Here is a 15,656-nt window from a genome sequence, read left to right as displayed (position 1 = left end):
TGTGTATGCGCGCTCCCGAGAGTCTTGCCTCAGACAGCAGCTTCTCTTCTGTTATTCAACAGCGACAACAAACCGCAACACTAGGTAACATTATCTTAGAGATGTAATCCAGCAAACGTCCGGCTCCCAGCACAACACCGACTCCTACACAAACTCAGAGTAAGCCACAAATTCTTACATACTTTCTGAATCTTACATACTGCACCTTTAATATTACTTATGAATACATGGATTTAACCACTGGAGTCGTATGGTTTGCTTTTATGCTGCCTTTATGTGCTTTCTGGAGCTTTAAATATTTTGTCACCATCCACTTGCATTGTATGGACCTACAGAGCTGAGATATTCTTCTAAAAATATTTGTTTTGTTTATCAGAATAAAGAAAGTCATACACATCTGGGATGATATGAGGGTGAGTAAAATATTAGAGTTTTCTAATTTGGGTGAACAATCCCTTTAAATTAATTATAAAATATTTGACCTAAAGTCTCAAATTAACTCATGGGTAGGTCCATGATCAAGGGGGCGTATGAAAAATAATAATAATAATAATAATAATATATATATAGAAAAATGTATCTTTACGACTTATTTGAAGTTTTCTTTCATGTAAAAAATTATGTAAAAAAAAAGTATTTATTTTTCTGTCATGTTTTTACACCAGTAAAAAAAAAAAAAAAAACATTATATATATATATATATATATATATATATATATATATATATATATATATATATATATATATATATATATATATATATATATATATATATATAATATATTATTATTATTATTATTATTTTTACTGGTGTAAAACATGAAAAAAACTTCAAAGAAGTCGTCAAGATAATTAAAATATATATATATATATATATATATAAAATAAAATGTGATCGCCATTCCAGGCTTTTGAGATGGCCATGTTTGATGAATCCGGATCGCGGTAGAATCCGGCCCCTGTTTTCCGGGGATCCGATCAGGATTCCTGCTGCTCGCTCTCTCTCAATTGATCAGTGAAACATACCTCCAACTGTCCGGACTGAATCTTCCTCTCTCCCTCTCCACCTTTACACGTTATGCCTGCACTGACGCTTTCGATTTCGCTTCCCTCCAGTTCGGCGTCGTGCAAATATGGATTGCTTTTTATTTTGCCCCGTCGCCTGTTGAAGTTTTCAAGCGCATTTCCACGGCTGACCGAGTCTCTCTACAGCGCGAGCTTCATGTTTCCTTCGGCAACTTTCGGAAGTAACTCGGTCCGGATGTGTTCACACTGTTGAGCTGAGCCGAGCGCTCGAGCACAGGGATTTTAAACACGGATTGCGTCCGAACCTTTTCAGACTTCTCTTGTTCGTGTTTTAAGTGATGGCGGAGCGGGGAGCCCTGCTGCTCCTCTCTCTTTTCTGCCTCACAATCACCGTTTCACATTCTGCTAAAGGTAAGAACCGAATTTAAAGATGTCTACAACTTTCTCCTCAGTGTTTCGTGGTTTGAAATGTGTGTCTGTGTATGGAAGTGCCGAAATGAGCATGTGTGACTAGCAGTTTCAGCTAAATTTACTTCAAACTCAAAATCAATGATTTGCCCCCAGTTCACCACAACTACACACACACACACACACACACACACACACACACACACACACACACACACACACACACACACACAGTTGAGACAGCCTCAAAGAATGTAGGTAAATCAAAGCATGTGTGTAATGTCCTTTTCTTCTTTATCTTTGCTCTTAGAAGACACATTGTTTAGAAAGGTGCATTCTGCATTAACATCATAACATTATGAGCTGTATCACAAACCTAAATTAAAAACCTTAAAAACCTAATTCCTTTAACCAATAATATAAGTCAAGTTATTTTTATTTGTATATGGCTTTTCACAACACACATTGTTTCAAAGCAGCTTCACAGGAAATCATACACACACACACACACACACACACACACACACACACACACACACACATGCATACATACATACATGTCACCAAACTGGCCTCACTGAAAAGTACAAGTCTTATTAATTATAGATAAGGCTAATAATAACAACACAATGTCTGTTTGGTGGTCAATACCTAATTAAATATTGGATTTAATACATTTTTGGAATGCCATTTACACCTCAAACACCTTTTGTGTGTGTGTGTGTGTGTGTGTGTGTGTGTGTGTGAACAGAAATCTGATACATGGCCAAATGTGAACATGTTGTGTATACAATTATAGTTCATGTATTTGTGTATATACAGTATGCATATTAGTCCACTATTATTTGGGAAAATATATGATACATATATGAAAATGGAGTTTAAAAAAAGTGATATATTGCAGATATGAACATGTATGTTACTCTTATATCAGTGCAAACCACACATGAACGTGCACATTATATAGCCTATGTGTTTTACGTATATTTCTGTGGATCAGATTTATGCATGGCATACTTTTAGCTTTTGCATCATACCACGCAAGATACTTTTTTGTTTAGATGCCTGGAGAACGGCATGTTTATTTGTTTGTTAAAGTAAGAAATTATATGCATGCTCATTTTGATGCGGGCATACCTTTATGAAGAAGAGTGAAAGCCCATTACAGTTTGCTTGGGATAAAAACTGTTGCACACATTATGAATATTAGAGATGGAGCTGATGTTTGCCATGGTGCATTGAAAGAGTAATCTGAATATTTGGTTGTCTTTGTTTATAGTAAGTCAATAGGCTTACTTTAAACTCGTATGATTCATCATTTGACACTTTTTATCAGCAATGTGTTGGCATCAGTTTTGATCTGTGTGGTTGTACAGTATAAAATGATCAAGGAAAGGATCACTGGCGATAGTGGAGTTTGCGGATGGGCTCTCTTGCATGCGGAGGCTGATGAAAGTGGCTTTGCTGCATGAAAAGCAATGCGCTGTGGTAAAAATCACAGGCTTTACTGGAGATCTCTACAAAAGAGAGGAATGGGGAGCTGGGTGGAATGGGCCGACTCTCTCTGGAAAGTAATAAAACAAGGAGATTAAGGGGGGAACAGGGAGGTCCTCTGGGACTTTTGATTGATTCCAGAGAATCGGACCTACATGTGGAGAGTGAGTTTCAAGTTACTAATTGTGGGGTCCTCTTCTGAAAATAGCTGTTTATGTGAAACACGTTTTTGAGGTCCAGAAACGCAAAAATGTGAACCATGGGCAGTTTCATGAAGGTTAGGTCGCCTGCATCTAGCTGATAACGGCATTCCAACTCAAATTATTATTATTTTTTTTTAAAGTTGTCAGTGCATCCTATTTACATCCCATCTTATTGGCTTAACCCTGCTGTGAGAGAATTGTGTGCTGATGGCTTCCCTGCAGACAATGCAAATAGCATGCTAAACTACATAAACAATCACAAACTGGTCTTCAACCACTCAGCACTGGAAGAAATCTGTAGAATGCACAAGTCTTCCCTGCACTTAAGTTAAGCAACTGCACAAATTCCTGTCCAAATTCCCGTCCAAATTCCCAACAACAAGTTAAGGGTTTTTCTAACATCAATTAACTTGAAAAAAAAGCTGTGTGTTTAGGAATCACTCAAAAAAAAAAAAAAAAAGAAATCACTTTAATGGGACTTTAGAAATATTTTGTGTTCCTTCTATTTATTATTTACCCAATTCCGAAAAAGTTCCGACAATACGGAAAATGCTAATAAAAACAACAAATCGTGAGGTTTTTTTTGCATGCACTACAACAACACATTATTAGATGTTTTACCCTGTGAATTTATTCGTTTTTTTGTTGTTGTTGACAAATATACACTAATTTCATATCAGATGATTGATACCCATTCCAAATAAGTTGGGACAGTCGAGTGTTTAACACTGTGTAACTTCACCATTTCTTCTGATAACATTTATTAAGTGCTTGGACACTGAATACACAAGTTTAAGTTTAGCAAGCAGAATTTCCCCCCATTCAGCCATTATGCAGGTTTTCAGCTGCACAATTGTATGGGACCTTTGGTGCTGTATTTTCCATTTTATAATATACTAAACATTCTCAAATGGAGACAAGTCAGGACTGAAGGCAGGCCAGTCTAGCACCTGCACTCTCTGCTTTCACAGACATGCACTTGTAATCCAGGCAGTATGTGGTTTGGTGTTGTCCTGCTGGAAAATCACTTCTGAATACGCATGATCTCTGATCTCTCAGATGTCACTGTCATAAAAACCATCATTTGTCTGTAATGGATATCATGACATGGGCTCGGTAATACTTTGGTGAACCTTTGTCACTCAAAATCATTCGCCGCTGCATTCACAATGCAAATCTAGTCTTTACTATGCAAAGGAGAAGCCATACATCAACACTGTCCAGAAGCACCACAGACTCCACTGCAACCCCCAACGCTGTACGTGCTCACACACGCATGGGAACCAATTATCTAACGTTAACATTATTAACAGCGGCTCTGACAATGTAACTATTTTCAGCATCTGAGGAGCAAGTTCAACACAGGTAACCACTGTTGCTTAATTTCTTTGATGGCTCACAGGGCTTGATATTAACACTAGTCTGGGACATGTGGATTTTTGAAGGGGCAAGTGAAAGAGAATTGTACTTGCCCGATCAGACAAGCAAACTGATTAAAACATCAATAACAAAAAAAATAACCGGCTATATTCCCGATAGCTTAGGCCTGTGTCACTTATTAGAAAGTTCATATTCTTATTCTGCTGTTGAAAATAATCCAGAGTGTGTAATTTTATAATTACACCCTGCACCGTTTGATTGACAGGGAGCGTATGTGTGTGTGTGCTGAACATGGCCGTGCATTCCGAAAATACTCATGCTAATACACCCATGAATGGTCAAATACATTTCAAAATTCTGCCAAAATGCCCATCTTGGTGAGGCATTCATGTAAACACAGTTTGATGTCTAAAGTGAATGTAAACAGTGGAGAGAAAAAGCAGATCTGTATTAAAATGTTGGACTTGTAAGTGTAAATGTAAGCTAATAGACCTGCTGCTGTTTAGTGTAGTGACTCATTATAATAATCAAACAGTCATAACAATAAAATGAGAAAACTCTCACTGCTCTTGACTGGGTAACTTCAGTAGCTTTAACAAGTATTCATGTGTTATAATCCTACAGTAAAGACCAGAAGTAGTTTTATGTTGCATTTCATTCTGAATGTTTACTTGAATACTTGAAAGCCTACTGCTGTTAAAAACTTCATTTGTTTCTTCATTTGTATTTTTTGTTATCTATTTCTATTCATTGCTGTTTTTATTGTTATTTAATTACTGTCTGATTACTAGTCTTGAATAATGAATAACTTTAGACCATTCTTCCATAATTAACATATTAATTAGTGTTATTATTTGTTGTGATTTTGAAGCTGGTATTGAGAATCGTCAAATTTCACTACCGACCACTGAAATGTTGGTATTGTGATAATGTATAGCCTTTATTGTACATGGTAGATCTTACTGCAATAACATGATGAAAAAGTAGATCTCAGTCCATAGAAGTGTGAGCACCCCTGCAGTAAATGATGACGATGAAGGCTTTTCTTTATTTGACTGCCATATGTAACTAAATAATTACCATATGACAATAAGTGCAGTTTACATTTCTGTTGCAGAGAATTGAGTTGATTGTATTGGTACACTATTAGGTTGGGCATCAGTCATCATTTTAGAAAAATCTACAACATAAACTTTGACATGTTACTTGAGCATGTAACTTGAATGTCCTTTTTTTTTCTCTGGACAAGTAACTTATTTACTCAGACAAGTGAATGACCAATTTATGTCCGGAGGACAAGCGCATGACAATGCTTAATGTCGATGCCCTGGCTCAGATGTATGCTCTAGTCGATTTTGTGTTTTGACCATTTGTGAACTGCGTTAAACTCCATCTCGTTTATGCTTTGTGGGTGACTTTTTTCTGCCGTGTCATCACCATTCGTATCTATACAAGCAATGTGTATGATTAAGTTACTACTAGAGCACAGAATTGTATACAAGAGCACAAAGTTCTTCATAGATGTAGCCCCTTAATATTGTTCTCAATGTGCACTAGATTGATGCATTTAACTTTAATATGTAAAAAAAATTCTTACAGAGGAGCAAGCACCAGGACCCCAATAAATACAACGCTGCGATTAAAGAGTCCGTCCCAAATGGCATCAGAATTATTACTAATGTTTCATCGATGTCTAGATTAGCAGCCTCACAAACCTGTTGACAGAGCTGATATTTTTTGTTTTACAGTGAGCAGCACATCTGCAGTCTATATTGCCGGAAATTACGCAAATCTCATAAATGCTCTCATTGTCACCCAACACAAAGCTATTTTAGACACATTTATTGTGACGAGTACTTTGCCCCTTGAATGTCTGTGTTTATGTGACACTTTTACTTGAAAGAGATCATTAATTTCCACAGAGCTGTAATTGTGTACAGTTGAAGTCAGAAGTTTACAGACACTTAGGTTGAAGTCATTAAAACAAATGTTTTAACCACTCCACAGATTTCATATTAGCAAACTATTGATTTGGCAAGTTGTTTAGGACATCTACTTTGTGCATAACATGAGTAATCTTTCCAACAATTGTGTACAGACAGATTGTTTCACTTTTAATTGACTATATCACAATTCCAGTGGGTCTAACCCACAGTTAACTGTGCCTTTAACCAGCTTGGAAAATTCCAGAAAATTATTTTAAGCCTTTAGACAATTAGCTTCTGATAGGAGGTGTACCAACATTTACATTTATATTTGTGCATTTGGTAAGATGCTTTTATCCAAAGCAACTTACAGTGCACTTATTACAGGGACAATCCCCCCGGAGCAACCTGGAGTTAAGTGACTTGCTCAAGGACACAATGGTGGTGGCTGTGGGGATTGAACCATTGACCTTCTGATTACAAGTTATGTGGTTTAGCCCACAACACCACCACCACACCACTCTACCTGTGGATGTATTTTAAGGCCTACCTTCAAACTTGGTGCCTCTTTTCTTGACATCATGGGAAAATAAAAAGAAAAGAAAACAGCCAAGACTTTAGAAAAATAATTGTGGACCTACACAAGTCTGGTTCATCCTTGGGAGCAATTTTCAAACACCTGAAGAAACCACATTCATCTGTACAAACAATTGTTTGCATTTATAAACACCATGGGACCATGTAGCCATCATACCACTCAGAAATGAGATACATTCTGTATCCTAGAGATTAATGTAGTTTGGTGCAAAAAGTGCAAATCAAACCCAGAACAACAGCAAAGGACCTTGTGAAGATGCTGGAGGAAACAGGTAGACAAGTATCTATATCCACAGTAAAATGACTCCTATATCGACATAACCTGAAAGACTGCTCAGCAAGGAAGAAGCCACTGCTCCAAAACCACCATAAATAAAGCCAGACTACAGTTTGCTAGTGCACATGGTGACAAAGAGCTTACTTTTTGGAGAAATGCCCTCTTGTCTGAAAAACATATTTGGCCAAAATTACCATTGTTATGTTTGGAAAAAAAAGGGTGAGGCTTGCTGGCTAAAGAACAGCATCCCAACCGTGAAGCATGGGGGTTGCAGCATCTTTGCTGCAGGAGGGACTGGGGCTCTTCACAATATAGATGGCATCATGAGGAAGGAATATTATGTGCATATATTGAAGCAACATCTCAAGACATCAGCCAGGAAGTTAAAGCTTGGACGCAAATGGAAATGGACAATGACCCCAAGCATTCCTCAAGTTGTGGCAAAATGGCTTAAGGACAACAAAGTCAAGGTATTGGAGTGGTTATCACAGAGCCCTCACCTAAATCTGCAATTTGTGGGCAGAACTGAAAAAGCGTGTGTGAGCAAAGAGGCCTACAAACTTTTCTCAGTTACACCAGTTGTGTCTGGAGGAATGGGCCAAAAATCCAGCAACTCATTGTGAGAAGCTTGTGGAAGGATACCCAAAATGACCCAAGTTAAACAATTTAAAGGCAATGCTACCAAATACTAACAAAGTGTATGTAAACTTCTGACCCACTGAGAATATGAAATAAACTGAAATAAATAATTCTCTCTACTATTATTCTGACATTTCACATTCTTAAAATAAAGTAGTGATCCTAACTGACCTAAGACAGGGAATGTTTTCTACTATGTCAGGAATTGTGGAAAACTGAATTTATGTATTTGGCTAAGGTGTGTGTATATTCTGACTTCGACTGTAGATGATGATTCATAGCAAAATAATGTTTAAAAGTAAATGTTAATATAATTTAGGGAATTTGAAACAAGTGGATCTTGTTCCAGCTGCGCTGGCATACGGTGGCCGTTCTGACATACGGCAGTCATTCCATTGGAACATGAGCATCTGTCTACCTAAATGGCAAATTTACAAGACTAATATCACAGTGAACAGAGAATAAAATTAAACCATCGTATTTCCAACATGCTCTTATCTAAGGCTCTTTGATGGCTCTTCATTCGTGTGATGTAATGTTATGTCTTTGGGACTTTAGAGAATCTGTTTCTTAGCGCTTAAACTACAAATCAAGCTTTTATGTAATACATCTCACTAGAGCATGAATGACTGTTACTTTTAATAAAATGTATTAATTCAAGCAGTACATTGCAAAACCAAGTTACATTACCTGTGGACAACCCCCAGCATTGTTTCCTCTCACACGCTACTGCTGCATTGGCCGTCTATTGGCCCACTAGATAGCGGCAGTTATCGATGGATCCAAAATTACAAAAATTATCTCTGATGAAAGAAAAATGCTTGAATATCCCCAAAAAATATCGGAAAATTTGATTATCGGTCTATCTCTATTATGAAGTGAACAATACAGCAACGAAAGTCCCAAACAGTTACACAGCTGAAGACCTGAATAATGGCTGAATGGGGAAAATCTGCTTGCCAAATTTAACAAACTTGTGTCTTCAGTGCCCAAACGCTTAATTGGTGTTATTAGAAGTAAAGGTGATGATACACAGTGGTAAACACTCAACTGTCCCAACTTTTTTGGAGTGTGTTGCAATCATCTGTGTAGTACCCCCAACAAAAAAACACTGTAAAATTTAAAAGAGAGTGAAAAGGCCAATGCCTTTTAAAAAAACAACTAAAAAACACTTACTCGCCGGTGCTCCGATATGCCGTCTCTTGGTCCTCGGCCACTCCTCCACCCTCTAATGGATAACAGCCGTGCCTCCTTGGGCGGATCGGAGGCAGTCCTCTGGCCCATGGCATTCTCTGGGAACAGAAGGGGTCTCTCCGACCCTGGCTGCGGTTCTCCCGCCCCTGGCGGTTGGCCGGGAGCCCCTCCCCGCTCGCGGTCGGCAGTACTCTCTTAACCCTGCCACGTTTAGCAGCTGGTAGGTGTCTCCCCCCGCACCTGGCAGTGGCCCTGACCCCCCCCAGGCAGTCGACTAGGAGCCCCTTCTCCCCCAGATGACCTGCTCCGTTGGGGTGGATGGTAGCGGCGAGAACTCCACTACGGCATATTTCCCTCCTTCGCCGGTTTCGGCACCAGTGTAAAGGCATTTATGGACAGGAGGCTGCGAGAACCTGCTTGACAATATAAATAATATTTTTAATAAATATTTAACAACTTAAAGGCACAAACACACAAAGGTGTTGGACAGCTGCCCATAAAAGCTCTCTCTCTGTTGCACCACCGTCCGCAGTCGGCCTTTATCCCTCTCTGTGGCTTGATTAGCCTGATAAGGCGCCAGGTGTGTATAAAAAAAAAAGTAATCTTTAAAAAAAAAGTAATTTTCTTAGCTTTTGTAATTCTCCTGTTAATGTGAACTTTTGTTGTTTTAAATGTGCTTTAAAAATAAACTTGACTTGACCCGTTGCTGTGATTGTTGTACCATGGTACTGCCAAATAACCTTTTTGTACGCATAATCGGTTTTCATGTGTTGTATTTTAATTTGTTTTTCTACATTATTTGATGTGGGATGTTTTTATCACTGACAAAAGGATGCTTTTTTACTTTGTAGTTTAAACAACTGTGCAGCAGCCTCACATTAGCTTGATAGCTTTTTTTGGCCATATACTGTAGCTGTCTATTTGTTTCTGTTGTGCATTTTGATGACTTATCCAAAGTCATGGGACTGTTGCAGCTGCATGTTTTAAGATGTCAGGGAACAAAGAGGATCAATATCACAGTAATAAATTATGTATTTTCAGCAGTTGAATCTCACTGGAAACAGGGCGTTACAATAACCCCCAGCTGAGAGATACAGTCTTTGTTAATTTAGATGGACAATGGGGTTTTGGCTAATTGCCTAATGTGCAAATGAAGGCGAGATAGCAGCATGTAAATGGATTGTGATTGATTAGAGTTGTTTTCTATATTGTACTGGCGGCAAAGTGCTGATGAATGGATGTATAGTACCTGACATTTGTGAACACTTCTGTTAGGTTTCTTTTTGAGAACACAAAACCCTATCATTGTCCTTGTTGAAGAAATGAGGCATTGTATGCTCCGAATGGCACACTACTTGTGTTATTTGACCAACGCACTTCTTAAAATTTTTAAAATGTGCAATGCACTCAATGTTTTCGAAAGCGACACATTTCTTTTAGTGGAGGACAAAGTCATTCCAGTATGAGGGGCGTATAGTATAACAAAATCAGTGCGTTTTCAACCGAAAACATATTACTGTGGATGTATGCTTTGAATAGGATCTGTCCCATATAGACGGTTTTGGCTTAACAATGGAGAAAATGTGGTGTGAAAATTGTATCCAAATTTGGCTGAACAATCAGAAATCATCAATTTTTCTCAGTTTTAAAGTTGATGTAGTTACTGTATTTTGCCTTTGTTGTGCAGAGTTCCATTCCCTTAACTTCAACATAGATTAGGCCACCAACATTTCTATATTGTTAGTTTCTAAATTGAGGTGTGGCTTGGGCCACTTGTGAAGAATTTGAGTCACGATTGAGTTACTGAGTGCAATATTTTAGTGTAGGGTTTGAGAACATGACCAGTCTACACATATAGCCATAATGTAGTGTACAGCTTTATTTGTTGAAGGAATTTCGATTATATGGTCATGCCTACAGAATGTTTGGTGGTCAACACCCTCATTTTGGCTGCGAGTGCTTGTGGATCTCTTTTTGTGGCTGAATTCTTGCTGGTGTCTCTTGCCAGCCTCAGCAGCTGGAGCAGATTATATGATGCATGTGTGTTATGAATGCTCTGGCTTGGTGGTGAAGTAAACCTCAGTCAGAGCCTCTGGTAGGTCATTTGCATTGATCTGATTTTGATATGATCATGTTCTGTGGCCCTCACAATGTCAGAATTAATGTCAAGTGGTAGTAGTACCAAGGTATTTTTGGTACTGTGAGGGTACTTTTATGAGAGCGATGTTATGGTACTTCCAAGAATACCATGGTGCTATCATGATACCATGATGCAAGCCATGGTGTTTTTATGGTGCCATGTCCTAAAACTATGGTATTAACATTGTACATGTCCAAAAGCTATGGTATTACCATGTTATATGTTCAAAAAGCCATGGTAGTACCATGTACAAAAAAATCATTTTTGTAAGTGAAGGTTCATACTTAGTTGGTCTGTCACCAAGCTAACATTATATAGCAGGCTAATGTGGATGACGTTTTGTTGATAGTTTGAGAATAACTTGGAAGCAGGGCCGTAGCAAGGAATTCTGGGCCTCCTGACTGTATATTCCTCTGGGCCACTTTCATATGAAAAAATACTGTTTAAAATTTGTTGTGGGCCCTCCAGGGCCTGTGGGCCTCTAGAATCATTACCACCTTTCCCCCCTTTAGCTACAGCCCTGCTTGGAAGCATCAGTTAAAATGCTTTAAAAATGTTAATCAATCACTAATGTTTCACATGATATGCTATGGTTTTCCAGCAAAAGTTAGTTTGTGTATAAATAGCAGTTACAGAATTTTATAATATTAGTTGCTTTCGCACTGAGTCACCGTGCACTACAAGGATGGATTTAACCCTTGTGCACATCCCGTCTCCCGCTGAATGAGTTTTGATGCGCGCCTTCCTGAGAACGTTGATGGCGGAAGAATACGGTGGAGGATGTCGTGACTGTGACTATTTTCATTAACTAACATTAACTAAGGTGAATACATTCTGTAAAAAATGATATTGTTCATTGTTTATTCATGATACGTGATACATTAACTAATGATAACGAATGGAAACTTATTATAAAGTGTTACTGGGTCTTTAAAGAAAAATATTTGTATTTTCCTTTGGCACATATAAATTGGTAGAAATTCCATTATAAAACCTTTTCAATGGTAGGACCAGTGAAAATGTTGGCAGGGAAAGTACAAATCTGAACTTATTAAAACTGTTGAGCCCTGTTTACTGAATACACTGCAGGTGCTCATTTCTCATGACTCTGTAAAAAGGTCTCATGGTTTGGTGTAGAGCTGTGAGGGATATGGAGTATCACAGAAGAAGGTTTGTGAGTAAGCTCAAACTCCCTGCCTGTTTGCCTAAACTCAAACTGTGGCTCTTAACAGCTCAAGATGTGCTTAAAGTGACATTTCAGCCAAAAATAAACGTTTTGTCCCCATTTACTCACCCTCATGTCCTTCCAAACACTTATGATATTCTTCTGTGGAGGTTTTAAACAATGTTCACTTTGCTCTTGTCCATACAATAAAATGGATGGCGACTATGGACTGTCAAGCTGCAAAAAAGAATAAAATAAAATAGTTAATATGACATACACTTTATCCAAGCTATATAATAGCATTGTGTGATTAACCGACTGAAATTTAAGTGGTTATTCAATTAAAATCGTGCTTCACACCCGTGGTCACCATTCACTTTCATTGTATGGAAAGAGCAGCTTGAACATTCTGCTTTAAATATCTCCTTTTTGTGTTCTACAGAAGATAGAAAGTCATGTGTTCAGATATAAACATATAGGAATTGATATTTTTGGGTGAGCTATTCCTAAGGTCTGCACTTTATGCTATCCTTCCATATATGGTAGTCATTTTCTGGTTTATTACAAATGTTCAGAAAGGGCTTGTCATACATACCTACTCCAAAAACAAACACTCCTTGCTTTGCTTATCCTAGGAATTCCAGTGAGGACAATGGTAAGCTGGGTCTCGAACATCAAACAGAGCAGTATTTGCTTGTGATATTGTTTCCTATGTGTGAATTAGTAACCTATTTTCCACTTACCACTAATCATTATGTTATCATGTATGGTTCTAGGTTGCCATTTAAAAAAGTGGTTTCTTTTGATAGGTGTACTGTATATGTCTGTTATAATACTGTTTGGATATATCGAAACTGAAACTAGTCTCTGGAAGGTCTTGAAATGGTTTAGTAGATGTCAGAGAAGCTTGCCTTTTACAGTGTTGTGAACTAATTTTTAGATTTTTAGAAGAGCACTCGTGCAACGTCTGTAACTTGCAGATGGTCAGTCAGCTGCAGTGCATGGAAGATGAGATGTGCAGAATTTCCTTTTGTCGGTTTGAAGCAATGGGAATGATGGAAACCAGCTGCTCTGGATTCTCAGGATGTGGCCTTGACTATTGACCTCTGACCCTGTGATGGATAAATGGAGTTGGAGGAAAAAAATGCTTATGGGGAAGATCAAGCCAGAAAAGAACCTGCAGAGTAGACTTGACATTCCAGAACTGGCCCCTTAGACACGTGTCACATGATCCAAGGGAGTGTGTTCATATGGGAGGGGACATCATTAAGGGGTGGCCAGCTGTTGCTCCATGGGCCTAATGAGTTGTTTTATGGAAAAGGCTTGAAGAACATGCACATTTGACTGGCTACAGGTGGAATAAGTAGGCTTGTATGGAATCTATAACTGTGAAATTCCACAAAGTGTAAATATTTCAGCAGAATTGTAAATCTCATCATTCTCAAAGTTATATCAAAGTCTCTCTTAAAGGGATAGTTCACCCCAAAATGCAAGATGACGTTGTCTCAGACTACATATCGTGCATTAAGCTTCTCTGTGGGAGGCTGCAATATGGCATGTGGTACATGATGTGTTTGTAAGGAAAGTTAAAAACACGACATGCTTTAATTATTTGTTCATTAAATTCAATTCACTTGATGACCATAAAAATATTTATGAAATATTTAAGCTTTTTATATATATATATATATATAAGGGTGTTCACACTTGTAGTTCGGTCCTCTTGGTCCAGACCAAAAATTAAAACGGTACATTTAGTCCTGGTTCGTTTAGCGTTCACACTGGCATATTTAACACCGTACCTAACGATACAAAACCAAAGGCATCGGGGAAAAGACACAACCTGATTGGACAGCTTTTATGACGTATATCTTTTGACGGAACTTACTGAACATCCAAAAACGTGCTGGCGAATGCACTTGTTGGATGTATATATGTATATATGTTGGCATTTTTACCAGCTGAGAACAAACGAAGAGTTAATAAATTGTGTAAAGGAGTCAAAACAACGCCATGAATTCCTCCGTTGTACACACAAACGAAGATATGCTGCAAGGATGGCTGACGGGCGGTTCCGACCCCAGTACCGAACTGTAATGGGATACATAGCTCCTATGATGAGAAGAACTAGGTATGCTTGAGGTCAGTATTAGGCAAATTACTTCCTGTTTTTGGTCCATTTAGACGTCTTTGGTCCATGTTGCATTCATATATCAAACGAATACCAGAGTTCATTTGGAAGTGGACCGAGACCCACTTTTCAGGCTGTCTCGGTTCACTTGTTTATTGTGCACCAATGTTCGGGTGACAGTGTTCACACTTCTTCAAATGAAACGCACTAACAGCGCAATCGCACCAGAGATCTTTTAAAATAAACCTAATGTATTCTAAACATGACGTGCACACAGAATAAACGATAGTTTAACCTAGTTGAAAATAGCAGATTAAAAAATGGCATACCTTGCCTAAAATAGTCATTTTCTAGGCTACTTACACAAAAGCATATTTTTTTTTTTATGAGCAGAATTAACACATCAACATAGTCACCTGAGGCAGCTATCCTGTGCTTGAAAAAGCCTGCACAGTGGAAGAATAACATACAAGCATGCACAGATTTAAAGAATACTCAAATGTGAAAACATCAAAACGAACTGTCAAACGTTTGGAAATCTGATTCCCACACTATCACCGAAGTGATTTCATAACTACTTTGCCGAGTTTGCTTGTCTGCGCACCATGAGTGAGAGAGGGAAGAAGCATACGCAGCCTGAGGTGAAACGAAACTTGGTATCTGCTCCAGATATCTTCTTTTTGATATAGTATTTGTATTATTAAATATATTTAAAATATGTAACCTTAATATGATGGTAATTTAAGCCCAGCCTCTTTAAAAATATAAAGCCAAATGTAAATGTATAAAAATGTTGATCAGTTTAATGGGGGAAATATTAATGGACTAGTAATTCGACTAGCAGCATCAGAACCATTTTGTCGACTAGTTTCGCACATCCCTAATTTTCAGCTAGTTGGATAATTTTGGGAGAGATCTCTCCCTTGGTTTTTAGAGGTGTGGTTGTAGTTTCACAAGCATTATGTTCATCAAAAAGCAATTATGAGAAGCCACTAATGCAGGATCTTTGCTGTTTAGTGTAATTATACATGCCGTTACTTTCATCTTTCATTTCTCACCTCCAGACACTCGCAGTAT

General features: G+C 38.1%; 1 protein-coding gene across 9 annotated transcripts in view; it reads left to right on the top strand.

The window, feature by feature from the left end:
- The first annotated feature begins 1,032 nt into the window (after window positions 1-1,032).
- Window positions 1,033-15,656, top strand: part of LOC127644521 (neogenin-like) — a 201,197-nt gene continuing 186,573 nt past the window's right edge. For all 9 annotated transcript variants that reach the window (XM_052127786.1, XM_052127777.1, XM_052127760.1 and 6 more), the window contains exon 1: window positions 1,033-1,437. In XM_052127786.1, the coding sequence (XP_051983746.1) occupies window positions 1,365-1,437 (73 nt within the window). In that variant the 5' untranslated portion in view covers window positions 1,033-1,364. The remainder of the gene's footprint in view (window positions 1,438-15,656) is intronic.

This window comes from Xyrauchen texanus, chromosome 1 (genome assembly GCF_025860055.1).
Source record: "Xyrauchen texanus isolate HMW12.3.18 chromosome 1, RBS_HiC_50CHRs, whole genome shotgun sequence".
NCBI classification, from domain to species: domain Eukaryota; kingdom Metazoa; phylum Chordata; class Actinopteri; order Cypriniformes; family Catostomidae; genus Xyrauchen; species Xyrauchen texanus.
The sequence above is the reverse complement of the archived record's forward strand: the minus strand, read 5'-3'. Positions and strand labels throughout refer to the sequence as shown.